This window comes from Aspergillus tanneri (assembly GCF_003426965.1).
Source record: "Aspergillus tanneri strain NIH1004 chromosome Unknown AapTan_7_pilon_pilon_pilon, whole genome shotgun sequence".
NCBI lineage: Eukaryota > Fungi > Ascomycota > Eurotiomycetes > Eurotiales > Aspergillaceae > Aspergillus > Aspergillus tanneri.
The window spans coordinates 3873216-3899284 of NW_022984634.1; the positions used below are offsets into that span (position 1 = coordinate 3873216).

Sequence of the window (26069 nt, forward strand, 5' to 3'; positions counted from 1 at the left end):
GAACGAGTATAACTGTCCTAGAGTTCGCTTATGAAGTGTTGATCCCTATCAAATCTGAGACCACATCTAGAAAATCGCCTCTGTATAGGTTTAATTGAGCCATATTAGGAGTTACGATCTTCATATATTGGCTTTATAGCTTCCTTGCATATGGTTGGCCAGGATCAAGGTCATGACAGTTTCAACGTGAACGACTCGAGAGTTTAGTGAAATTGCCAAGTCTAAACTTTTCACAGTGTCGAGTACATGTAGCAAATCTCTCGAAAGAGCATGGTCATGGAAGCCAAAGTACGCCCTGGTAGGTTTCACCACTTCCTAGACAGTTGATGATAGAAGTTGCTTGCCAATTTTGAGTTTTGTGTTTAAAGCAAGATCAGTATTATTATTAATATTATTATTACTATTATTTTAAAAAAAGGATGCTGAAAAGTACTTACGACCTTTAAAACCCGAAGTTTCTGTCCAATAGTCTTATCAGAATCGAGGATCTTTCTCTTTCACATTCCCTGAGGTTTGATCGTAGATAGAATATTATGCAGCAGACCGTACATTGGATATTCTGCTCTGGTGCATTACTGAGAAGTCCACATTGAGTTGGATAATGTATGGATGTAAAATAACAGCCTCTGAATAATCATATACAGTACAGAAACGAGACCCTTGTTCCAGGCTTGTATTGCCTACTGGTCCCATTATCTATTACTAAGTGCGGGAAGTGCGGATTCCAGCAAACGATCTCGGGTTCCAGCAAACCGTGATTCAAAAAATACGCTAAGATCTCCCGACAACCATCGGCGGATCCTCGGAGATTCTAGCCCTACATCCCCCTTACTGGATTAATTCTCCGACAATACTACTTTACTGATCCTCGGCATGCATGTCATATTTGAACCACCATCGATCAGCATAAATGAGAAAGATGGAAACCATCCTTCGCCATGAAGCCCTCCACCACTGCCCTGCTGGCCACTGCCGCCGTCGCAGTTGCAGTCGACTACAATACTGCGCCCCCGAATCTGTCCACTCTGGCAAATGGCTCGTTGTACAACACATGGCGTCCTCGTGCACATGTGTTACCCCCATCCGGCAGAGTTGGTGATCCCTGTATGCACTACACCGATCCCACGACGGGGCTATTCCACGTCGGATACCTACATAATGGATCGGGCATTTCGGTGGCCATCACTGACAACCTGACCACCTATCACGATCTCAACCCCGGTGGGGTACAATCCATTGTCCCGGGGGGTATTAATGACCCCGTCGCCGTGTTCGACGGCAGTGTTATCCCCCGCGGGATCAATGACACCCCAACGCTGCTGTACACCTCGGTGTCGTTCATGCCGATCCACTGGTCCATTCCGTACACGAGAGGCAGCGAGACGCAGTCACTAGCGGTGTCGACAGACGGAGGCCATAATTTCACCAAGTTATCCCAGGGCCCTGTCATCCCGTCACCGCCCTTCGCTCTCAACGTCACGGGCTTCCGTGACCCGTATGTCTTCCAAAACCCAGCCCTGGATGATACTCTCTCCAGCGCGCCGGGAACATGGTATACTGTTGTCTCCGGCGGAGTGCACGACGTCGGCCCATCCCTGTTCCTGTATCGTCAGCATGACATGGACTTCCAGTACTGGGAATACCTCGGCCAATGGTGGCACGAACCAGCCAATACCACCTGGGGAGACGGTATTTGGGCCGGAAGATGGGGATATAACTTCGAAACGACTAATGTCTTCACGCTCAATGAGGAAGGATACTCATCTGACGGGGAGATCTTTCTCACTTTCGGTGCGGAAGGATCGCAGGCTCCCATTCAGAAACAAGTCAGTTCTATCCACGACATGCTCTGGGCATCGGGGAGCATCTCGACTAACGACGGATTTGTGACATTTACGCCCACCATGGCCGGCGTGCTCGACTGGGGTGTCTCCGCCTATGCGGCAGCGGGGAAGATACTCCCTGCTGATTCTCAAGCCGGAATGAAAAGCGGTGCACCCGATCGCTTCATATCCTATGTCTGGTTAACTGGCGATCTATATGAACAAGCAAAGGGGTTCCCTAGTGCACAGCAGGGCTGGATCGGCACGTTGCTTCTTCCGCGCGAGCTGACCGTGCGCAGGATCTTGCATGTAGTGGACAACGCACTTGTGAGTGAGGAGGGATCGTGGCGTATGCAACAGCGCAAACACAACAATTCAGTGGAGCTGACGACACTGGGCATGAACATCGCGCGGGAGACGTATGATGCGCTTGTATCAGGGCCATCGATTGAGGAACCCGCTCGCGAAATGCAGAGCGCAAGCGTAGTGCCTTTCCGTCACTCTCCTAGAAGTAAATTCTTCGTGCTGACTGCGAAGCTCTCGTTCCCTAAGTCTGCGCGAGAGTCGGGAATACGAAGTGGGTTTCAGATCTTGTCATCGCAGTTGGAATCGACGACGATCTATTACCAGTTCTCCAACGAGTCGGTCATCGTGGATCGGAGTAATACTAGTGCCGCAGCGCAGACCACCGCCATCGATTACGCGAACGAAGCAGGACGACTGCGACTCTTTGATGTATTTGAGGACGGTGAAGAGGAAATCGAGTCGTTGGACTTGACCATCGTGGTGGATAATAGCGTTGTGGAGGTGTTTGCCAATGGCCGCTTTGCTTTGAGTACTTGGGCACGGTAAGTTGACATCTCGTTCAAGAAGAGCAAAGCTAATGTTGTAGGTCATGGTATGCCAATTCGACGGAGATTCGATTCTACCATAACGGAGTGGACGAGGTGAGGTTTAGCGATGTGGTTGTTTCGGAGGGATTGTTCGATGCGTGGCCGGAGAGACATGGTATATAATATAAGGTCAACTACTATCTCTACAATGCTAGTATTACGTACATAGATGTCATCCACATAGTTAGAGTCTATATTTACTCGCATTTGGACTGATAGGACGACATCTTAGACTGCTTGAGGATAGCTCTTTCACTGTTTTCTTTTAGATATTATTCGTAGATATTATGAAGTTAGACCCGGCACATATATATGACAAATCGATGTGGGATGGGATTTTTACAGTAGATATTTCACAGCATTTATCATATACTGGTTATTACATAAAATGATAGTTTCCTCTTGTTCGGGTATTATGATAATTACACGGCAACGCCCTCGAGAGCCGGCAGTAAATTTGCTTATCCACCAGTGTCATGAGCGTGTAATGGCAATAGTCAGATGAGAGTGCATGACACATTCTAAAGTATGAAGTTCCTGCGGAAATGTTTCTGCAGGTCAGTTCTTGTTTTTCAAAGTTGTATAACTAGGCTCTCGCAGCTTGCATCGAGTGAACCCACAACAGGGATGATCAAGCCCTCCAACACCATGATAATTTCGTGAGAGTCAACCATGGTGTGTAGTCGGCTAATATTTCATGCAGACACAATGAATAGTGCACCTTCTGTAAGATACTAGGATTTTTAAAAAGCTACATATATAAAAATATCCTGTTATTCATTGTAATTAAAAGAGAAGAACAGGTCTAGACTTGATTTTAATTTATAATGTTTATTTAGATAGTTAGATATTAGAACTTATTGTATTACTCGTAGAAGATATTGTATATATCTAATTTTTGGAGTCATTATACTGATAACAGCTGGACGATTTTCTACAGGGTTGGATATCAGGCTTAAATAAGCATGAGGTCACTGTACCTGACACAGGACAAAGAGCACCAGAATAATATACTGATTATAGACTAAACTCTAACCGATTCCCCGCATAATCCCTTGCAAAAAACCGAGTCGGATACTCCTTTGTCATTTCCCCTATTCACTTAGTACAGATCATCTAACATAGATAGACGCAGAGAGAGAATACCTGAAATCGCCTCACCCGGTTTATCCGCCGCCAAAGGGGCCGCATCCCCGCCTTGCACATGGTGATCCCAAATGCGCTGCTTCAACCTGTTCAGTTCATCTGGGGAACCAACGCGAAAGCACGGATGACGCGGGGAATCAGGATCATTGGTGCCGAAGGCGATGTGTACTTGCTGTGACTCGTTAATGTTGAACCTTGGTTAACGATTAGCCACCATGTACACTGATGAATGGTGAGGTACGTACCATGCCGTGGTATGTTTCTGGAGAGAGGGCACTGGGACGGAAGTTAGACCCAGAGTGTCGCAGTAGAAGCGACGGGCCTGGTCAAGAGTGCCCTCTGGCACGAGGAGGTTGATATGGGAGATGCCGGTGATCATTGCATGTATGTGTGGGATGAATGTTTAACTTTGGACAGTACATATATCGCGGCGTTTTATTCTGGGTCGGCAATTGGCCGGAATTCCTTTCCCGACGTTGATCATTGGTTTCAATATAATAGTTTGTCTGACAGTTATGTTCATAACTATGTAGTATTTAGGGTGGAAATACTCCATAATTTGTCTATTCTGCCTATACATATAGCATTTATTATTAGTATCTTAAAATTTCGCAGTATTATGTCAGGTGGGTCTAGACCGATCCCAGTATGCCTGGTGCCAGGAAGTACCATCGAGGTAATAATAACTTCCAATTCATCGCCCGGTCGAGAAAAAGAATCAAGGAGGACATATTATTTGTAAACATCCTATTTATGGCTGAGATAAATACATACCAGTGGAGTTTAATTCACTTCTGACCTTTGATTACGAAACGTTGACTTATGAGCTACAAGAATATAGGTATATGGAATATGGATACTAGACCAGGAGCATGTGAAGATGAATTTCTCCCAGTGAATGGTTTAGAGAGATAGGCATCGCCAGGTTGAACGGAAGGAGATAGATTAATGGTGTATTGGAAGTAATCTCTTCATTTCGACGCTGCATAAAACATAGCATGCTGGAGAAGAAGGTTCCTATAATATATACTCCTATACAGAACATGGAAGCTAACTAAACAGTTACTTTAGAGCGCCATGTCATATATTATAATGGCAGTTAAGTACTGAAATGGGAATTCTGTACGAGTCCTGATGATCCTAGAATGACCATACCGTATTATCCATGGATGACCACCCTTTCCTCACACTTATAAACAGGTCATCATTCCATAATTCTACCTTGAAAAGCCCATTCCCCACATTCTTTTCAAATCAACTTCTTCCAACTCCATCTTCCTTCTCCCATCCAACATCTTCCATCAATCACCAATCTATTAATCGTCAACTAATCTATCTATCAACTACCAACCAACTCATTTATTCCCAAAATCAATCCATCAACTTACCATTTCCACCGCAACAAAAATGCTTCTTATTCTCTTTCTCCTGGCCTTTATACTGGCTCGCACCGTCGCTGTTCATCCCAGCGACTTCGCTGCTGCACCAACAATCCCTGTTCGTGCGATCCAGTCGGCCGCCGCACAGGCAAGCCAAGTCCCCCAGCTGGCAACACACCCTATCAGCGATGGGGAGACTTCAACAAACGCGACCATTCACGACGACTGGTCATCATTTGAAAAGGTATGTCCAATTCACTATCTTGAAACTACTGAATCATGACACTGACGAGTGAATAGGGTGCAGCCATCACATGGACCGCTGACATGGACGTGGACTGTGATGGCATGGATTTTGGCTGCAAGGTAAGTTATCGTATATTATGCGTCATTTTCTTCTCAGTCTAATATATTCCAGGGCAACCCAGATGGCCAGTCAATTACGAACTGGGGCGCATTGTCAGCCTATGATGTCCCCTTTATTGTTATCCCTGATGATTTCCTATCGGCGAACAGGGATAAAATGCCAGGGAATAACGTCGCCGCCGTTATTTGGTAAGTAATAACTATATCAAATAAATGAATAACTATTGACAAGAATAGCAATGGCAACATGTACTTTGGAATACTAGGGGATTCCAACGGCGACACCCCCCTAGTCACTGGGGAAGCCTCCTGGTTGATGGCCAGGACCTGCTTCCCAGATGACAATCTAGATGGTAGTAAAGGCCATGTTGCGGCCGATGTTACCTGTAAGTATTATTTTATATATTTTGCACTCAATACACAGAATAATAATTATACAGACATTGTTTTTACCGGACAGGACGCAGTCTTGCCTAGCAGTGCTCTAAATAAGCACTATATTACTGACTTCAGTATGTTGAGGTCCATGGGTAATCAGCTTATGGGCAGTCTGGTCTCAAATCTGGGTGTGTCTGGGTCTGAGAATTGTTCAGACTGCGACGACAAGCCGGGAAACCCCCAGAAAGGTCACACAGGAATGCGCTCGGGGGCCGCTGGCACGGCCAATATAGCCAGCTCCTTTAAGAAGCGATCTATCCTCGTTCTGACGGCTAGTCTGATGACTTGGTTTGCTTAGGGGGAGAAGTGTTCGGGGGTGATAAATGCAAGGAAAATACTTGCAAGGAGGGTGATACATATTGCTTCAACAATGAATCCTTTGATACGCATTTCGGCATTCTGTAATTCAATTTTATTCAATTCTCTTTATATTGTTTAGCCAAATACTACTTTTGCCATTCTTGTTGCTTATTCAAATGCGACTTTGTTCGATTTATCCATTACACTGAGTACTCGTTTAACCCAGTAGCCAAAGGCCGCTCCCGCTAACTTGATATTCATTCACATAAATAACAACCATTCCAACATAGCATCTAACTAATTAAACAATCCCCTAGTCTGGAATTTCTGATCAACTTCTCCTTTAACCAGGGAATCTCCTCCAATGAGTATCGATATGCCCTAAACAACGCATTCGACTCACCCGGGAATATCTTCGCCGTCTGCTCATCCGGATATGGCGCAAAATGGGGAACGACATACTCCCAACAAATGTACCCATCGCGAGTGACTTCGAAAATTCTTCCAAAAGCACTCTCACACACCAGTGTATTCCCGTTAGCCAGTCTCTGTGCACTGCCCATAAACGGAGTGAAGAAGTACAGCATCTGCGAACGGTCACGATACTCCCAGACGATTTCCTTCGTCGTGCGGTCAACTTCAATCACGCGCGAGTAGGTTATCGATTCCCCCGTGCGAAAGGCCCCATTGTCGAAGATGAGAATGTTGCCGTTTTCCAGCTCGGTGGCGTTGTGCTGTTGCGCTATGACATCCGGCCCGAGCTTCCAGACGATCTTCCCCGTGGATTTGTCGATGATGACCACCGCGGAGACAGAGCGCATGGACGCGAGGATGTGCAGGCCATCACGCATGGGAAGAACCGAATTGATGAGAGGATAGTGTTCGCGGGTGTATTGCGGTTGAAGGGGAAACTCGTCGCGCGGAAGCTGCAAAGATACCTTCCACTGCCACACGAGAGTGCCATTTTCGTCGACTTCATTGATGGTGTCTGCGTAGGTGATGCCATTGATCTCGGTGCCAAGTATGCCGCCGATGACTTTGGCGGATTCCTCAGGTGACAGAGGCTCCAGAGCTGCATACAAGATTCGGCCGTCGCCAAAATGGTACTGGTCATGATGACCTAGGGGGTCGATGAATTGACGTACTATGGCCCCCTCGGGATCTAGCTCGCTCATGACTCCTCCGCCATATTTATTAAAGAAGGGAAAGGGATATGGATCTCCATCTTTGGTTGTTTGGGTTGTTGGGCGAAGTGTGTTGACAGCTAGGTTCCCGTTGGGTAGGATTCGTGCATGACGGCCTATCCTGCCAGGAAGCTTCCATGAATGTACTTCATTCCCATCGATGTCCACGAGATGAGCTGTGTCGCTGGTCAAGGGACAGAATAATGTGTAGCCTCCATAGGAGTGTTCCTTGTCGACGCCGATTAGGCCTACGCCGCGTCTTTTGAGAGTGTTTTGTTCCATACCGAATAGGTGAGTATAGAAGGAGATAGATAGATAGGAATGTATTAGGGAAGATTTAACATGCTTTATAAAATTAATTTATCTCGTCTATCTGATAGTGGCCGACTTGACCGGCGGCATCCCGTAGGACCGCCGGTATGCCGCCGGCAAGCCGCAGCCCTAATCGATGGTAACAGGTTCATTGTCCAGCACGCCATTATCGTCCATTGATAGCTTCAACAGTCCAATCGTCAGGCAGTTAGTTATGGACGGAAATGCTCAAATAAAGACGACCAGAATCATAGCACAAATTGACGACAATGACTGCGGGATTCTTCAATCACAATGGCATTGCCCAAAACAACCGCATTAACCGATCAGAAGCAAGCTTGCTCCAACAATGTCGATATCTCAGATGGATCAATACATGTCCTGGGGTATGACCCAAATATCGCACCTACATCCAGCGAAATCAGGAAAGCAATTCTGAAAGTTGACCTACTTATTTTGCCCTTAATTGTTGTATGTTTCTGCTTTCTCCAATTCGACCGTACCAACATCGGCAATGCCCTGACCGACACACTGCGCAAGGATATTCATATCAACAACTCGGATATCAACCTAGCGCAGACGTTATTCACCGTAGGCTTCGTAATAACTGAGCTGCCTTTTAACATGATCAGCAGAGTTATGGGTCCTGAGAGATTCCTCCCAATCACGATGTTCCTCTGGGGCATGGTGACCTGGGGTCAGATATTCATCAAGAATGCCACCGGGTTGCACGCAGCTCGATTCTTTATCGGTGCTATGGAGGGCGGTTACATTCCTGGTTTCGCTCTGTACATCTCAAAATACTATACAAACCAGGAACTGGCGCTACGGTATGCCATTTTCTGGGCATCCAATAATTTCGCGGGCATTCTGGGAGGACCGCTATCTATCGGACTTCTATTTCTCGGAGGACGACACGGTTTACGCGGATGGCAATGGTTATTCCTCATCGGTATATCCTACTCCACTTGATATACGCCAAATACTGACAATATCTAGAGGGAATTCTAACATCTTTCCTTGGTATAATTGCATATATCTACCTCCCTCACAGCGCCGCAAAACCCAAAACCTTCTTCAAACGAAGCTTCTCACTCTTCACACCCCGCGAAGCAAGCATCCTAACGACGCGAGTGATTACCAACGACCCGAGTAAAGCCGGGCGATCAAGAAAACGCGTTTCGCCCTCCGATGTACTCGAAACATTCCTCGACTGGCGAATTTACGGACACATTGTATCTGGCTTTCTCTCCATGGTCATGATCTCTCCCGTGAACACGTACGCGCCGTCAATTATTAAAGACCTGGGGTTTACGAGGCTACAAGCCAACGGGCTAAACTCCGTTGGTAGTGCGTGTGCTTTGCTACTATCGATATCGTTGGCGTTTAGTAGTGATAGGTTCCAGGAACGTGGTATTCATATCGCGATGGGATTCTTGTGGAGCGCGGCGGGGTTAGTGTGGCTTGCTTTGTCGCCAGATCGGAGCGGAAAGTGGGTTCTATACGGTATGTCCATCAGTTCATTAAAGGGCCGGATCGACTTCATTCGATTGCATGAATTAATTGATAATAGGGGGAGTCGTATGGACTCAAATGGGAATGGGCTGCGTCCAAGCTGTCAACGCCGCATGGCTCACAGCCAAAATACAAGACCATAAGCGACCTGTCGCCTTGGCAGCGTATGCTATGAGTATCCAGCTGGCGAATTTCCCTGGAAATCAGCTGTTTCGCACACAAGGTATGATATTCACGGAAGTAGTGGACAATGGGCTATGGACTGTGGGCACAGGCTAATGTACTTAGATGCACCGCGGTATACTCGGGGTTTGATCATTGCTGCGAGCTGTGCCTTTGCAGCGACGGTGGTGATTCTTATCTGGAAGGTTTTCTATCGTATTTTTGATAATGGTGACCAAGGGGTGGAAGCCATGTACGTTAATGACGGGTACGCTAGCACCAGACGGGTTGAGAGTGGAGTTTGATGCAGTTGATGTAGTGATTGTAACATGCCAGCCAATTGTGTTGGCAGGATTGTTGTGTTATTGTAAGCCAAGACTTACACATTAATTTAGAATCTTATACCTACCCCACACTTATCATCAGATCAGAGTGAAAGTAGCTCAATACCCCGTATTAGTACACCCAATCAAATCACCTCTCTTATCACACCATCGAGCCCAAAATATCGTCATTAACAAGCGCCCATCTCAACTCCATCACAACGACTGGGTCGTCCATGTCGATAAATAATGCCTCCTCTGAGATCTGCCCGAGCCTCGAAGGCATGTAGCCTATGTCGAAAGTATAAATCGCGATGCTATGTATTAGATGGCAGGGGTTGTCTCCGCTGTTCCTCTTTAGCCCAGCCGTGCTCTTTAGATGAGGACTTTGCTACCATCGAGTCTGTTTCGCCGGAGCGACAGGACCATGACCATGACACTGATACATGTACCGGCTCTGCACAGAGAGCAGTCAATGAAAGGTAAGCTCATATTGTTTTCTACAGCGAAAAGAAACTGACAGACTAGACTGGAGAAACTGGAAAAGACTGTGGAGGGACTAGTAGATCGACTTGGTCATCGACTCGATGCCCGTCCTAATTGGAACAATGAGTCTGCAAGAACTACGACAGAATCGATCAGCTCGGAGCAGAACCCCGGCCCTGTGGTTCTCATTAGAGAAGCCGCTATCGATGCGGGTGTGCATTTTCCGGATCAGAATGATCCCCATTCGGATGTTATCTCCTCTGGTTTGCTTACTTTGCCCATGGCGCAGTCATTGCTTGAATTGTAGGTAAACAAGTTAGTTTGCATGCATGTATTTTCATTTTTTAATAACTCTGTAGATTCCACGTCCACTACGGCAGATGGGTCAAATTCCCGGAAACGATACCCACATCTACTCTCCTCTCACGAGTCCGAGAGTCACCTATCCTGTTCTGCAGTGTCCTGCTAATAGCAGTACGACACACGACGCAAGAGCTGGCGGATCGACTCGCGCCGCAGTTATTTCAAGAGGCAAAACGGCTCGTCACGGCTTCATTGCTGGTGGTGCCTCAGTCGATCCATTTTTTTCAAGCCGTGCTTATCTTGAGTCTATGGTCCACAACCATCGGTCAGGTTCCGCTAAGCATGGACAGTTGGTTATTAACTGGCTATGCGCTGCAACAGGCGTCGGTCAGTCCGGATTTCGTCCAGGTTCGATCTGGTTCCGCTCTGCCGACGGAGAGAGAGCGGTTAGATGCGTGGTGTGTGTGGATTCATCTCTGCTTGGCACATTTACAGTATGTTTACACTAGTATTCTGGCTATCTAGTCCCTAATTGATTTGATTAGGTATTGCGTAGGGACTAGACGACAAGCACTACTCACCGAAGCGCAGATCGATCGCTGCGCTTGGTTTATTGAATCAGACCATGTCTCAAATTACGAGACCCGAATGGTAGCCGAGGTTAAGCTGTACTGGATAATTTATAAAAAATGCTGCGGTGCGCAGATCGCCTTGTCTGAAGTGAAACTTGACCTGCAGACCTGGCGACAAGAGTGGGATGCATTATTCGGTATTATATAGTACCTTTGCCTTCTAATTTCAATACTGACAGTATACAGCCCAGCCTCGCTCCCAATTCCTCCAGATGGGATTCCACTTCGCCCATCTCCTCGCGTACAGCAACTGCTTCAAAATATCCCGATCAGAGATGACCTGCTCCACTGTTTCCGAAATGATCCACCACTCCACCACCATCATCAACCTTGCCATCGACAAAACCGATGACCGAACACGTCACCTAACAGACCAGATCTATCACATCGTGACCTTCTCCGCCCTCACGCTTTCCCAACTGGTTCACAGGTACGAGTCGCGCCTTCAGGCAGAAAGCCACGACATTGAAGCCCTTGATACCCTCATTGTGAAGCTCATTAACTGGTTGAGGTCCATCGGACTACCGTGTCATACCGCCTCGATGCTAAGTGACATTGTCTTGGCACACTTCGTGAAACTACGACCGGGTTTTCGACCGATGGATGTCAGTGCTTCGTACGAGGTGGGAGAGAATATTGGTGATTTTGATACTCTCGATTATCAATCGCTGCCGCTTGATGTGGCTCTTCTCTATCCGGATTTTATCGGGTCGGAGCTTTTTGATATGGATGCGGGTGTGATATCTTAATGCTGTGTAGACGGAGTAGTTAGATAAATAAATCAGTCTATGCTCTTAGTCTGGTCTACATGCCTGTTTTATGTTTCTATTGTTTAATATTAATGATTATAGGCATATACAAATTAAGCTTCCCTAGAGGAAAGCAGTCAATGTTTATATCACACTTCATTGCTCACTTCACTCGGTGTTGGTTGGCGCTAATTGTTTCAACATCGCGCACAGGAGATTTATTATAGAGAAAATAATATCATTTCCCTACTAATAAACAGAAAATCAGAAGCACAATCCAAAAAAATAAAAAGATTTTTAAACCTATTTATCATCTTTAACTATATATTCTTTATCCAGGTTCCTCACCCAATCTCTACTTTTTGCATATTAGCCTAACGATCCTTATTAAATAACCCAGCTTTTGTTTGTTAATCTTGTCTAAGGTTTTCAAATTCGTCATAGCGGTATAAAGCCTCATCGGGTTATCTGTCTTAAAAATAATCGTGGCCATTCATATCTAGAGCTTTAGATACAGTATAAATCCCCATGAAGTTTTTGCCATAGTCGGTTTGTTGGTGATATTTACAACCAGGGGACAGATTAATAGTTAGACGGTAACAGGTAAACAGAGCTTGGAACTGAAATGAATTGATGACACGCGCAGTGTGATGATGATGATGATGGTGGTGGTGGTGGTGAAAATATGAAAGAGGCTGATTATCCCTCGAGAAAGGAAGACCTGAGGACTCGATTTCCTCTTTTGAAGGTGAGGTTTTGGTCTTCACCTCGTACCTGCGTCTATGAATAAGTAGTATTGACTAGCAGGTTTACAAGTGACTATACAGCTAAGGAAAAAGCACGGCTTTTTTGTGGCTATGAGCTAGTAGATCTATACTATTGTGGATGCTCTAGGCGCCTAGATTTATTTTATTCAATACCCCTTGTGTCGCTGGACGAGCAACCATCAAGCCAAAAACAGGGCACATGCTTTGCCTTGTCTCTGTACGACCTCTGTTCTTTTCTTGAACTGTGCAGCACATCAGTCTGTGGAATAGCTTTTACAGACTATAGCTAGAGTTTTCAGATTAAAAAAACTACCCTTGTGCTATCTAACAACGCCACTTTATATGTACTTTAAGTCTGTAGTAATGTTCTATCAGGCCTTGTATATACGTAGATATCGCTATGTTCAAGGTACTATAAATCCAGGTCAACATACTGCTAAATCCTGTATCCTGACTGGATACAAAGTGACTACCATGTGTGGGTAGATTGCAAGCCCCTGATGGTTGTCTCTGCATGGATATCCCTAGATTTGTCTCCATGCTTAGTCTCATCGGTAAGGCGTGGTTTACTCTCAATCACCGCAATGCGCATCTCTATTTGTTTTGAGAGAGGATGTTGTCTTGTTAATCGCGTCTCGGTATTATCCAAAGCAACGCGGTACGCATCCAGGGCTTGCTCCAATCCTCCTTGCATCTCATACAACTGCCCCAGCTTCCACATGCCAAAAATATAGTCGAAGTGCTCCGGGCCTCTTGACTCCTTGACTTTTTCTAGAGTAGTGAGAGAAAGCTGTTCTGCTTCATCTAACCGTCCCTGCCGTGCATAAACCCGCGCAAGCTCACCACATCCCATGAGGACTCCAAGGTGATCATCCCCAAGACTGCGCTTTCCTGCGGCGATCCCGCCGACTAGCATTTCTTCTGCCCGGTCGAGGAAACCCAGCTCCACATGGATTTTGGACAAGTAGCAGAGTGCCCACAGGGTATACGGATGCTCTTTCCCAAGCTGCTTTTTTCTTCCTTGGTATACCCTGTCCATTAAATGCTTCGCACGTTCGAGTTGCCTGAGGTCTAACAAAACCATGGCTAGGTTGCTCATGGTGGATAACGTGTCGATATGATCTTCCCCTTTTTCTCGCTTTCGAATGAGCAAGACGCGCTCATGCATAGCCTTACTTTCCTCGTACCGTTGCCAAGATCCCAATGTCACTCCTAAATAGTCCATTGCAATCATGGTATCGCTGTCCTCTGGACCGAGGTTCTGAATCATCTTGCTAGTTGTGTCTTCCAGTACCTGCAAGGATTCCGCGTATTGTCCATTCAGCCAGAATGATTGCCCCAGTTTAGCCTTCGCTTGTAAAGCATCCCGATGAAAAGGACCGACGTGTTCACTTCGGGCCCCAACCACCGCTCTCTGTATAGCAATGCCCTCTTTCAAGCGGCCCAATCCCCACAGGATTTCAGCCAGGTACATACTGGCTTCCAGCGTTTTTTCATGCCTAGATCCTTGGATTTTGGTCAATAGATCCCTAACCATGGTAAGGTATTGCGCCGAGAGTGAAAAGCGGCCTGAGAGGGCGTATAAGTAGCCGCATTTTGCTGCAAGTAATACTTGATCTCGCAGCATAAATAAAACTGTGGGTTGCAGAAACTTCACAGCGAGTATCCTGAGATTTCCTAGCCAACCACTGAAATCTGGAACTTGTACTGGACAGGCAGTACTGCACGCATCAAGATGAGACAGAATATCTTTGCGATACTCGATATCTGCGTCCTTATCCTCTTTCGACGGCAGACTCACGGACTCCATCAATGTATTCATGGCAATAAGAGCCCATATATTTCGTTCCCTTGGATTAATACGGTCCCGCGCCCAGGCATGAACTAGTGGGTGCAAGCAAAAACTCTTAAGGTCTTTGTCATAGCTAATGAAAGATAATGTGTACAGCTCATGTAGAACTTCCCTCACATAGTATGAGTCCGTGTCTTCCACACGTCGTTTCAGAAAACACGGAAGAGACGGAGGCGGAGAAAGACGGCTGGTTATGACATCCAGCTTTGATGGCAAGACGGAGTTGCGGGAAGAAGAAATAGCTCTTCGCCGGTTCTCAAGGGCTCTTTCGAATATGTCTATCCGAATGTGGTCAAAGTGATAGAAGCTCACAATATTGAGCATCTCAACGGCATCCTGGCTGGGTAGACTTGGCTTTTTCTCAAGATACTCAAAAGACAGATCAAAGGCGGAATAGATGTCATCATCTAGTGACTTTGAGGTAGGATTTTCAATGGCAACTTCAGAAACAGCAGTTGTTCCTCGCTGACGTTTCTTTCGATAGTATTCGTAGAATCCGAGATATTCCGACAGGTTACATAGTCTCTGGGATATTGATGTCCCAGCCTGCTTCATGGCAAGTGCCAGATATCCTAAGGCTTTAGCAATTTCCCTCCCTAGCTTCTCGGTCTTCATATCCCAAGGGGTGTCGATCATGGCTGATTTCAAAAGAAGATAGAGCGCCTCCTTTTCTTGGAGCCCTCCAAGTTCAATACTTCCAACATTTCCATACTTTCTACACACTCGATTCCTCGTGGTCACGAGAATATGGCCTCGATTGCCTGGTGGAAACAAACTGGGAAGATGTAAATTGGGACTGTCCGCGTTATCAATGATGAGTAACCACGGTTCGCGAGCCTGTGAGAGGAAATACTTTCCAGAGCTTTCAGTGCCTTCAAGACCTCCTATCTTACCAATGGCGGCAAATGACTTTGCCGCAAGCGTTGGGGTAGTAGCATCGATGGTAAATACAGCCCAGTAGCTTTATTCATGTGGTCAGTGGATACATAATTGCATGGTCACTTCCGACGGCATCACTTACCACTGTCGATTATCCCACGCAAAATTCGTACAGAGTTGACTTTTACCGGAGCCCGGAATACCATGGACAATAAATCGTTTTTGGCCTTGTCTGCTCTGAGCAGCCCCTGAGAGAACGAGCGCCTCCCGAATCTTCTGAGAAACATCATCTCGACCGATATAGTTTTCAGAAGGAGACAAACGAGTTTCGCAGTATTGGTTACGCATTTCATCATGTGATATGTCATCTATGGACGAAATATCTGGGAGCTTATCGGGAATACTGAATCGAAAACCAGCCAATTCCTGAGCCTCATTTGTCCGCGCCAGCGCCAATGCTTCGTGGGCGTCTCTCCACCGGTTAACAATTACTTCTGGTGCCATACGGCAATATCGTTTCACTGTCGAGAGGACAGTTCGGTAGGATGGGCTCCAGTCGGAGAACTTGATCATCTGAGAATGATCAGCGCCGACGATGGCACATTTTGGGGCATCGTAGATGTTTGGAGCGGCAGAAGATTGGTCCACGAGGAAGTCCACATAGCCCCCAAAGTCAGTAGGCATACCTTCCCAGAAAAACGTGGCATGGAACTTCTTCATCAAAGGAGTGAATTGATCCGTGATAGCCTCCAGACTCTGTAAGATTCTTGTGGGGGGTGATTTTAATGGGCCAAGTCGACGACAAGCAAATTGCGACGCTCTTGAGTCCGAAGAATCCAGTACCAGCCAATTGGCTAGATTGATGTGGTTATGCGGAGTGGCGAAGAATAAAATGGCGAATGTTGAAATATAGATACTATTGAGGTGGATGACGAGTGACGATGTCGAGTTGGCCGAGTGAGCAAGTGCCTTCTTTACAATTACTCCTCCTAACCCATGGCAGACGAATATGATGGGCCGATGCTCACAGTCCTCTAGGCTCCTGTCCCCTTCTAGATTCGCCACGAGGGTAGTAGCAAGACTTTGAATTTTGTCTGTAAAATTCTGTCCTTCGTACGAGCTAGCGGAGGACTCATAGCCGAAGGAAAGAATTCTCGCCTGAGGGACATGTAGGGGGATTAAATCTCTCAACCAAAGGGTTCCTGATTCGGATGTCCAGGCGACTACCGCGTCTTCGTTTAGGCCATGGACGGCGACAATGCTGATACCTGTTCGTCAGTCATAAACTTTTGACTATCTTAAAAATACATGGGCCCATACTCGACCGTCGTGCCCCCTTCCTGCTCTGTAGCGGGAGCCGTGTCAATCTCACGCAGATGATGAAGACCAAGCGACATCTTGGGCGTCATTTTAGGTATCCAAAATCATATTTATTTATTGGCCAAATGACATCAGCATCATGGCAACCTTTCTTTGTAGCCGTGAGGATTCTATCGAGTGGACTGATGTTGCGTGAGAGAAAGGAAGTTGGAGTGGGGAAATTCCACAAGGGAGAGGGACGATTGCTATTGTTAGTAGTCACATTTTCTTTTTACCCCTCTACACCATTACACCCTCTCCTCTCCTGGTCACCTAGCTCCAAGCCACAGGCGCATCGGAACGAATGGACTGACATGGATTCGGTGTAACCTGGCTCCAATCAAAGTGCGTCGTCGATATTGCATGTTTGCCCGGCGCTTAGCTTGCCCATCTACTCCGCTTCTACAAATGATGAGATCAATATTTAAAGGAAGAGCATCAACCCGCCGAATGTTAGAAATCTATACCTTGTATACAGAATGGCTTCCGGGCTCGTCATTTATGTCCTTATATTTGGGGTTCTTGTCCGTACACTTTATCATTGTTTACAACGATATAAAGAGTACCAGGTAAGTGATAGCTCAACTGAAGAATGAGTGCCCCTGACGAAGAACAGGAGGATAGCGCACTAGGACGTCAAATCGGCTGTAAACTGCCCCCCGAGTTAACCAAGAAATGGCCATTGGGCCTCGATCGTATTATAGAACTGTGGCAATCAAATGCAGAAGGCCGGCTGCTTGCCTTCCTCTGCTCCGTAGCCGAGGCCTAGGAGCCGGGGAATAGCCTCACGCAATACCTACTCTTTGGAACACGAGCATTCCATGTCTTACGACCAGAGAATGTTGAAGCAATTCTTTCCACAAATTTTAAAGGTACGAGTAACAATTCTCACGTCTATGCCCAAGGAGTCATGCTCACCCCATTTAATAGACTGGCTTTGGCGCCAGACGGGAGATATTTGCCCCATTGTTAGGCAACGGCATTTTCACGCAAGAAGGCCCAGCCTGGAAACATTCCAGAGATCTATTGCGAAGGCAGTTTCTCCGCATCCAGAGTCGCAATTTGGACCACTTCCACGAGCATGTGGACAACCTAATAGCTCATCTGCTGTCAAGCGGGGTAGTTGACCTGAAGCCGCTCTTTTTCAATCTAACACTTGATACTGCCACGGCACTTTTATTCGGGCGATCCGTGTACAGTTTAAGAGCTAATATTGATCAAGATGCTGATAATAAGCTCTTTTCAGAGAGATTCAATATAGCGCAAGAAGGGCTAGCAAAGCGTTTTCGCATTGCACCGTGGCATTTCCTTTATAATCCGCCGGAGTTTCGCAATGCATGCGCTAACGTACACCGATTTGTTGAAAAATACATCGAGGAGTTGAATTTGCCGAAAAGTGAAGCCCTAGATAATAAGACGTACGGCTTTATCAAACAGGTCGCGTCTGAATCTGATAGCAAAGAGGACCTGCGGGACCAATTGCTCAACGTCCTTCTGGCAGGAAGGGACACAACGGCGTGTTGTCTGTCCTGGACATTGTATGTGCTTTTTACTCTCATTTTCAATTCTTCTTGGTAATAACGCTTCACTTTCCAGCCGCTTGCTTGTGCGTCATAGGCTGGTACTGGATCGTCTGCGAAACGAAATATTCTCAATCATGGGATCTTCCAAGCATGCGACCAGGGAACAAATCAAGAGAATGCCGTATCTTGCCTGTGTTATCAAAGAGAGTAAGTATCAATTATGACATTCTTGAATAGAGCTAAATATTTCAGGCTTACGCCTCTACCCACCGGTCCCACTGAACAACCGCGAAGCGATTCGAACAACCATCTTACCCACGGGCGGAGGTCGCGATGCAACTAGCCCCATGTTGGTAAGAAAAGGAGAGCTCGTCGTATTCTCCCAGTATGTCAATTCACGCAAGAAGAATATCTATGGTGTGGATGCGGATGCATTCCACCCTGAAAGATGGGAAGGAGGAGAACTTTCCAATGTTGGGTGGGCGTATTTTCCTTTCAACGGTGGTCCGCGACAATGTCTCGGGGAGGACTTTGCTCTCATGGAGGTTTCATATACAGTGATCAGATTGTTGCAGACATTTGCGACTATAAAGCTGCCGAAGGAAGAGCGAATAGAACCGGTGGGGAGTGAAAAACAGCGACTTACACTGGTTCTTTCAAGTGCCGATGGATGTCGTGTTCAGATTCAATAGAAATAATTCATTGGTAGCTTATGGCAAGGAACTAACTGTATTGTGGCTATTTATAGGCTACTGATGGTGTACAGACTGGCACAATTGTCAATCTCCATCATACTGCTGTATCCCCTGCAGATCCACATTAGACACACTATCAATATACTAAGACGCCTTGAAAGCATATACACCACTGGTAAACATTCCACAGCTATTGGAGTATGAAATCTTCCCTGTTAATGTCTGCCTACTAGGCAAACACAGAAGAGCTAGTGAGCGGTCTGCTGTACACCCTCGGTGGCGCTGGATAGTGGCGCAGCTCATTTGCGCAGCCAGTAGAACCCCTGAAAGGCGGCTATTTCAGGTTATATCAGTTTGAGATGGACAGGGGTTATGCGTCCATTCATTACGTCCACATGGGAAGAAACATATCGAGTGGATAAGTGCTGTTCACGAAGTCAGGAGCGCGCTTACAGGGAGAAGATCCTTGCCTTCTCTATCATAAAATCAGGTGTGTGGTCGAGGCTAGCTAGAGACGAAATTTAAAACCCGGATGTCCCCAAAACTAATCCAGGCAGATATTACTCCGTGAGGAATGTCCGATCCAAGCTGACCTTTTGGTTAATTCGCGATGCGTATCACGCATCAAATTCTAGGGATTAAGGAACTGTATCGCCCTGCTGATGGAATACCGGAAGTCGAGTAAGCCTCTTTTTCCGATAATATTTTTGCGAAAATCTGACACTTTTATCACTAGCATTGTTGCTGTACATGGCCTCAATGGCCATGCCACTGATACGTGGACGGCGCAGGCACAGGGAATTTGCTGGCTAAATCACCCGGACTTTCTTCCGAAATATCTCCCACGAGCTCGGGTCCTTGTCTGGGGATATAATGCAAAAATAGCATCTGTCCTGGGGGGCCGGACAAGCTCAGACCGAATTCTACAGCATGCTCAGACACTGGTCCATCAATTAGAAGCTGACCGAGACGTGAGTATCAATGTAGTAGAAGTGGGTCTAGGCTCGCTAACCTTACATAGTTGGAAAGTGCAAGTACGAGACCAATACTTTTTATATGTCACTCACTTGGAGGGATAATAGTCAAGCGGGTAGGAAATCTCGTTTTCTTTAACTCGACTCTTCTAACATCTTCTTGACGTTTTTCATAAGGCTATATCGTATTCAGCCAGCCGAACAGCTCCGAGGCTAGCACACATTCATTCCATATACACCAGCACATATGCCATTTTATTCTTCGGCACCCCACACAACGGATCCAACAAAGCTCGTATATTAGGAAACTTACAGAAAATAGCACGCCTCACCGCGCCGAAGCGGGTTGTGAATTTCGAGAACAACCTCGTGAATGCTCTCGAAGAGCAGTCGGAGACTCTGCAAAATATTACCGACCAATTTTCACCACTCATGGCTGAGTTCCGAATATATTTTTTCTGGGAGCAGGAACGGACGGATCTCAAATATACAGTAGACTACATTGTCGAGGAATCGAGCGCAGCACCGATCCTAGATAATACAGAACGGTGCGGAATCGCCGCCGATCATCGTGGAATGTGCAAATTTCACAGCAACGGCCAGCAAGGGTTTCGCACCGCGGTGGCTGCGCTTCGACGGTATGCTCGAGAGGCTCCAGAAGCCATTCAGCTTCGACACACCAGGGAGACGGATTCCAGATATGAGAACCAGCTGTTTCAGGCTGCTGAGCTTTTGAGATCTAGTCCACCACCTGACAAATCTCCCGGGGCTACTAGGTATATTCTTGATCCTATGAGGCAACCACTCGGGCACGCCATAGGGATAAATAAATGGTTTGCTATTCCTGAACAATAGCTGTGGATATAAACTGGAAACTACACTATCGGGCCACCTGCCGCGAGATTTATATTTAGTCTAGTTTTTTGTGCGCATTTCAATGAACCCATGATATAGAGCAGGATATTAATTCCAAAAAGATTATAAAATTTCTCTGTTGTCGAACCCATTTAGTAAGATTGCTGAATAATAGCTGCCTTACTACTTAATAAGAAATGTCAGGCTAACGCATGCATGCAGATTTAAAGATCTCACATGTATGCTCGCTCGAGTAGAATACCAATTAACAGCTAGTTTGGATTAGTATCCAACAATATTTAAACCCGAAAACTCCAGCCATGGGCCACTGACAATTGCCTTACAAACGAATAAATACTGGACTTGGCATGCTGTTGGTGGTATGCGTCTTACAATAGAAATTGAACAGACACTGCATTTCTCAACCCAATCAATAAATAATCTTAAATCATTCACAATCTAGCGGACAAAGGAAAGAAACCAAGACAAACCCAGTCAGATCATGAAAGCCGCCTTCGCAATGGATTCTTTAACATGTTCCTAACACTGTTGTGCTTAATGGCAAGCAAAGTCGTTAAGAAGTAATAGAGTAAATCAATCTACCATCCATCCCTGAGTAATATCACACACTCTTTTCCCTCTTGGAATATCTCGAGGATGTAAATGCACGACTAGCTCCTTATTTGAATGCTTCTTATTTGCCTCACCGTGGTCTAACCGCCAGTAAAGCATAAAGGGAGTGAGTTTTAGATGAGTCTGGCAGTTCGCGCAGTCCTGCACATGCCATCAGCTGAGGACAGACTCCATAGCTTTGGCATGTATCTCACCAGCTGTATCGCTTTGAGAGGGCCGGCAATGGCGCCACGGTTAATGCCAGAGATCCGCATTACTGGAGGCAACGAAGGGATATCAACCGGGGGGGTAGCCGTCGTTGAATACGGAACTCTTGTACTTTGGAGGCGGCTTGTATGTGTAGCGGAGCTTGCTGATGGAGAACATGGTCTAAAAAGTTTCGTCAAGTACAAGGAACAATATATGTGCCTACAGGGCTAACCTTTAGGTTCGCTTCTTTCCTCGCCTAGTCTGAACGCTTAGTGCGGAGTGTCTAGTGTCAGCCACGTGTTGCCGGAAATTCCTGGCGTGGGACCTTCGCTGCTGATACTGTTTGTTCCCGGATATTCGGGCAAAACTTTATTTCGCTGGTATCGATTTTCCGTCTCTCTTGCCAAGTCTAGAGTAAAAATTCCTGCCTTGTAAATGCCATAAGCCGCGACCCCAGCTGCGCCATATTTTTCTAGATTCGCCATGGAAGCCGCCCCCAGTCGACATAGCATTCATCGATCGTTCTAACAGCAGCTTCACGGCCTGGAACAAGATAACTGTGCCCATGTTGTTAATGGCAAATGCACTCTTCACGTCATTACGTCAAGGTTTGCTAGATAAGGATCTGGAGCAGGACAGATTTCCGCACCGGTGATGACCAGGTCCAGGTGCGTGGTTGCCTCTGAAGAGAGGATTTGCATTGCGGTGGCCATGTCATCGGTCGAGGTGCATTCCAGTGTGGTCAGGATGAGACGCGAATTAGGGTCTCGCGGCAGGTCGCGTAGGGATTCAGCATACGGGGAGGCGGCATCAATAACAATGTGGTTGGGATGTGCAGGGTACGCTGATGCAAGGGCTTTACCGATTCCTATAGTAATTATAATACGGTAGACTGTGTTGTACTGGGTGACGAACCGCGGTTGACGTCGGTGAGGAGGACAGTGGACATGTTGTACATTGTATTGTTTTATTGGGGAGTATGTTCTGATGTAATATCTTGATTGTTGATCCTGTTCGGACGGTACCTTAGACTTATATACCTTATTTCTATGTGAATTTGTCATTCCATCCGGAGTTTCGTCCAATTGCCCCCTTCCCCCCCCCTGGCTCTCGACGGAGATCGACACTTGGCAGGTGCCTTATGGCGGACAAAGGAAATATTCTGTCAAATTACCAAATGCCACATCCTGCACACATGTACAAAATATATTGTATAAGTGACAACTATAGTAGTTATAGTTTAGTCTGGATAGGACCTGTACATACGCTCAGGATCCAAAATAGTGCCTCTGTACAACCCTATTTGGTGAATCAAAAGGGCACTACTCCATTGGTGGCCTAGATGACATAAAACAGTGTCTCTACAAACCAGATATCCATGCCAATCAATTATATCGCAGACCTATTAAAGAACCGGAAGGCAAGCAACCCGCCAAGCCACCCAAATGAACCAGTCACAAACGCCTAATGCTATGCAAAGAACGCCATCACAACGCCAGGCCGAATATTGAGACCAAAACAACAAACATGTGCGCCTTACATTCGAGAGAAGTTGGAATTGGGCACGCCACCAGGTCAACGAACCGGGAAAATCAAGCTGGCTGACTGCCCGTATAGACACTCTCGAAATCCAGCCTTTCTAACATTCCGTTGACTCGGTCAATCTCCCGTGTGAGATCCTCGACATTTATCGCTAGGCTGCTAACTTCGTCGAACTTGCGACGCCGGTTTGCATCTGCGATCATCTCAGAGACAAAGAATTTTTGCTCCTCTAGTACAATAAGCCTCTCGCGCAACGATTTTTCCTCCGCCTCCAGTGCAGAAATAGCACTACTTGTGTCGCTGGCTAGGCTGCTATTGCTAATACTCGCAGTAACACTTCCGTATCGGATGGATGATAAAGTGGACCCCTGCCGCCGGTGGTCCCCGATCGAACCATTCGTAGAACCAGGACGGCCAGATGAGTCCACAGCGCTTGGAGGCCGTCCATTGGCCGTGGCATGCTTGAGAATTTTTGGCAACGACTTTAACGGGAGCATATGAAGATGAAGGAAGTTGGTAGCTTGTTGATAGATAGCTTTCTGAAGTAGTTTCTGTGTCGTAGATTCCGTGGGCAAATCACGGATACGCCTAGCCGCTGTATCGTATTGAGAAAATGAATCAGTGAGTCGCTTGCGGACTTTGGAAGCTTCTGCGATTTGGGCGGACGTTGGTGGTCGTCTCGGGTCCCTACCGACACGGTCAGAACTTCTCGCGCACTCAACATACGGGGTGCATACTGTAAAGCTGTTAACAGCTTTTGAAACTTGGGCATAAGTAACCGAATACCCCTCTCAAATTGGGTCAGATACTCATATGCCCTCAGGTCAGGAGGTTTTCGCATGATATCGGCTTCAAAGTCTTGACGGTCAAATATAGTGGATTTGCATTCTTTGCAAAGACGAATGTCAATGTTGATCGCATTTGTGCTGCTTGTTTTCTCTCCAGGGGTCTTCGACACTGTTTCATGTCAGAGAATAACAAAGCTCAACTAGTAAGGTACCTTACATGGCGATATATTCAAAGGGATTTCCATGGAACATCCCGTCGCTGGGTCACCGCAGACAACTCGCCCGCAAGTCCTGCAATGATGTCTCCGAAAGGAGTAGCTGGTGAAATCCTGCTGACAGAAAGGACACCGGGAGACGCTCGAGTCATCCTGCCAGCTGACAATGGTCTGCTCGAGTGCCTTCCGTTGGTCATTTGGCCACGAAATCTGCCAGCGTTTATTTGCCGCCGACTGGATCTGTTCCGGAGGCAAGCTGGCAAGTAGCTGAGTGAGCCGCGTCAACCGCTTCTCTAGTCGAGAAACTTCCAAGAAAGCTTTGTCGACCGACTGTTTTCTCACCGCCTTAAACTCATCCGTTCGATTCCTTATCAGGCCTACTAAGGTTAGCTTCCACCCACGAAGCATGATGCAGGGGGACAAGTGATCGTACCATTATGATCATTATATCCCTCCCGTGACTTATAGCAAGTCTCACAAACTCTATACCATAAGCCCCGAACAGGTTCGTGTTGCGCAGATCTCGAGAGCTTCATTTGGTACATGGTGTGTTCCTCGCAGAACAATTTCCCACATTTTCGACAATTCACGCATCCGTTGGTAGCATTCAGTCGCTTCCCACACGACGGCTCCAAACAACTATCGCACAGACCACGAACCTGCCAGTGATCCTTCTTTATGATGTCATCCGCCTCGAGGGGTCTCGATGCTTCAGGAGTATATACCTGCGAGGGTCCTGGTGGCCGACTTGCACCCGCGAAAGTCTGCATGTTCTCGTTCGACTCGAATACATCAAGCCCCTTCAGCTTCTGGTTCAAAACAGCCAGAGGCTGGAACCGTTTTGCCTTCTCCATTTGAACTTTAAACCAATCCTTGACTTCATCTTGTCGATCGTCTTCCAGATTTTGGTGTACGTCGTCGAGATGTCTAACCCATGTTAATCGCGAGGAAACCGGAGAATTTCAGCGTCTCAGAAATACCTATTCAATTGTAGTAGTGTAACCTTCAACACAGTCAGCCGCTTATTCCGACCAAGGACAGGCTATCCTAGTAGGCAAGAAAGTTAAGCGGAATGGTACATACCATCTCCTCACTACAGATTGGACAGGCCAGCTGAGAGCCGGCAGCAGCCGGGGGAGCCCGAATCGAGGAACCGGCATTATCCAAGGATATCCGTGAGGTCAGGTCTTGAGTTTCGGATGAGAGCTGAGAGGCGGAGGCCTGAGAACTGAGGGAGAGGCTGCTGGCGGAGGGTGAAAGGACCCTAGGCTTAGGTTGCGGAGACGGGGTTGAAGTGGATGAGAGAGCATTCGCAGTGCCCAGGACACGGCCTCCACCCAGCGTCCTTCGGGACATGGTGAGACCAAATTAAGGGAGCATGAGAAGCAGATCCCGCGAAGGAGCGGACAATGATGGAAGGAATTGGGGGAGGTGGCGCGAGAAGACAAAAGGAGTCACTAGCAGGCTGCCTGGAGATCAATTGATCGATTCGGTCGGTTCAGGTGATCCTCCCGATGAGGGGCGGGAGCCTAGACACCTGAGGCGCTAGCGCAGCCTTCCCCATTCGTGCCTTAGCACCTTAAGACTACGTCTGTATCTCCTAGATGTTATACACAAAAAGAAAGAAAGAAAGAGTATTAATCAATTACTATCCCACTAAACTAACTACATTAGTTTTCACAATTCACTTCCCTAAAAATCCAGAATCTACAGCTCATAATCCTCATAATAGCTTTCCCCGTCTTGGGGTTACCATACTTGCAATGTATTTGAGCCATTCCATCATG

The 26069-nt window shown here is 46.7% G+C and overlaps 10 protein-coding genes across 10 annotated transcripts; 5 read left to right on the top strand and 5 right to left on the bottom strand.

Moving 5' to 3' along the window:
• Positions 1-938: 938 nt before the first annotated feature.
• Positions 939-2839, top strand: ATNIH1004_007897 (glycoside hydrolase family 32 protein; the record flags this gene model as incomplete). Its single annotated transcript, XM_033572510.1, has 2 exons — positions 939-2671; positions 2716-2839. The coding sequence occupies 2 exons, from the start codon at positions 939-941 to the stop codon at positions 2837-2839; spliced, it is 1857 nt and encodes a 618-aa protein (XP_033425825.1).
• A 979-nt stretch (positions 2840-3818) lies between these two features.
• On the bottom strand, positions 3819-4241 carry ATNIH1004_007898 (putative glyoxalase family protein; the record flags this gene model as incomplete). The annotated part of the gene is made up of 2 exons (XM_033572511.1): positions 3819-4056; positions 4108-4241. 2 exons carry the CDS (start codon positions 4239-4241, stop codon positions 3819-3821), a joined length of 372 nt encoding a protein of 123 aa, XP_033425826.1.
• A 1028-nt stretch (positions 4242-5269) lies between these two features.
• On the top strand, positions 5270-6343 carry ATNIH1004_007899 (glycoside hydrolase family 75 protein; the record flags this gene model as incomplete). The annotated part of the gene is made up of 5 exons (XM_033572512.1): positions 5270-5485; positions 5542-5607; positions 5660-5796; positions 5845-5993; positions 6048-6343. 5 exons carry the CDS (start codon positions 5270-5272, stop codon positions 6341-6343), a joined length of 864 nt encoding a protein of 287 aa, XP_033425827.1.
• A 295-nt stretch (positions 6344-6638) lies between these two features.
• Positions 6639-7811, bottom strand: ATNIH1004_007900 (uncharacterized protein; the record flags this gene model as incomplete). The annotated part of the gene is made up of 1 exon (XM_033572513.1): positions 6639-7811. The coding sequence occupies one exon, from the start codon at positions 7809-7811 to the stop codon at positions 6639-6641; it is 1173 nt and encodes a 390-aa protein (XP_033425828.1).
• A 324-nt stretch (positions 7812-8135) lies between these two features.
• On the top strand, positions 8136-12011 carry ATNIH1004_007901 (MFS transporter; the record flags this gene model as incomplete). The annotated part of the gene is made up of 9 exons (XM_033572514.1): positions 8136-8793; positions 8841-9347; positions 9415-9579; positions 9645-9817; positions 10208-10323; positions 10370-10630; positions 10687-11124; positions 11176-11399; positions 11449-12011. 9 exons carry the CDS (start codon positions 8136-8138, stop codon positions 12009-12011), a joined length of 3105 nt encoding a protein of 1034 aa, XP_033425829.1.
• A 1236-nt stretch (positions 12012-13247) lies between these two features.
• On the bottom strand, positions 13248-16906 carry ATNIH1004_007902 (uncharacterized protein; the record flags this gene model as incomplete). Its single annotated transcript, XM_033572515.1, has 3 exons — positions 13248-15591; positions 15652-16770; positions 16830-16906. 3 exons carry the CDS (start codon positions 16904-16906, stop codon positions 13248-13250), a joined length of 3540 nt encoding a protein of 1179 aa, XP_033425830.1.
• An 801-nt stretch (positions 16907-17707) lies between these two features.
• Positions 17708-19083, top strand: ATNIH1004_007903 (cytochrome P450; the record flags this gene model as incomplete). The annotated part of the gene is made up of 4 exons (XM_033572516.1): positions 17708-17740; positions 17799-18406; positions 18465-18598; positions 18644-19083. The coding sequence occupies 4 exons, from the start codon at positions 17708-17710 to the stop codon at positions 19081-19083; spliced, it is 1215 nt and encodes a 404-aa protein (XP_033425831.1).
• Positions 19084-19696: 613 nt separating this feature from the next.
• ATNIH1004_007904 (uncharacterized protein) lies at positions 19697-20915 on the top strand (the record flags this gene model as incomplete). The annotated part of the gene is made up of 4 exons (XM_033572517.1): positions 19697-19767; positions 19823-20057; positions 20108-20120; positions 20383-20915. The coding sequence occupies 4 exons, from the start codon at positions 19697-19699 to the stop codon at positions 20913-20915; spliced, it is 852 nt and encodes a 283-aa protein (XP_033425832.1).
• Positions 20916-22327: 1412 nt separating this feature from the next.
• On the bottom strand, positions 22328-22695 carry ATNIH1004_007905 (uncharacterized protein; the record flags this gene model as incomplete). The annotated part of the gene is made up of 2 exons (XM_033572518.1): positions 22328-22593; positions 22641-22695. 2 exons carry the CDS (start codon positions 22693-22695, stop codon positions 22328-22330), a joined length of 321 nt encoding a protein of 106 aa, XP_033425833.1.
• A 634-nt stretch (positions 22696-23329) lies between these two features.
• PEP7 (putative vacuolar segregation protein (Pep7)) lies at positions 23330-25638 on the bottom strand (the record flags this gene model as incomplete). The annotated part of the gene is made up of 6 exons (XM_033572519.1): positions 23330-23966; positions 24017-24236; positions 24285-24659; positions 24716-25209; positions 25263-25285; positions 25366-25638. 6 exons carry the CDS (start codon positions 25636-25638, stop codon positions 23330-23332), a joined length of 2022 nt encoding a protein of 673 aa, XP_033425834.1.
• Positions 25639-26069: the final 431 nt, after the last annotated feature.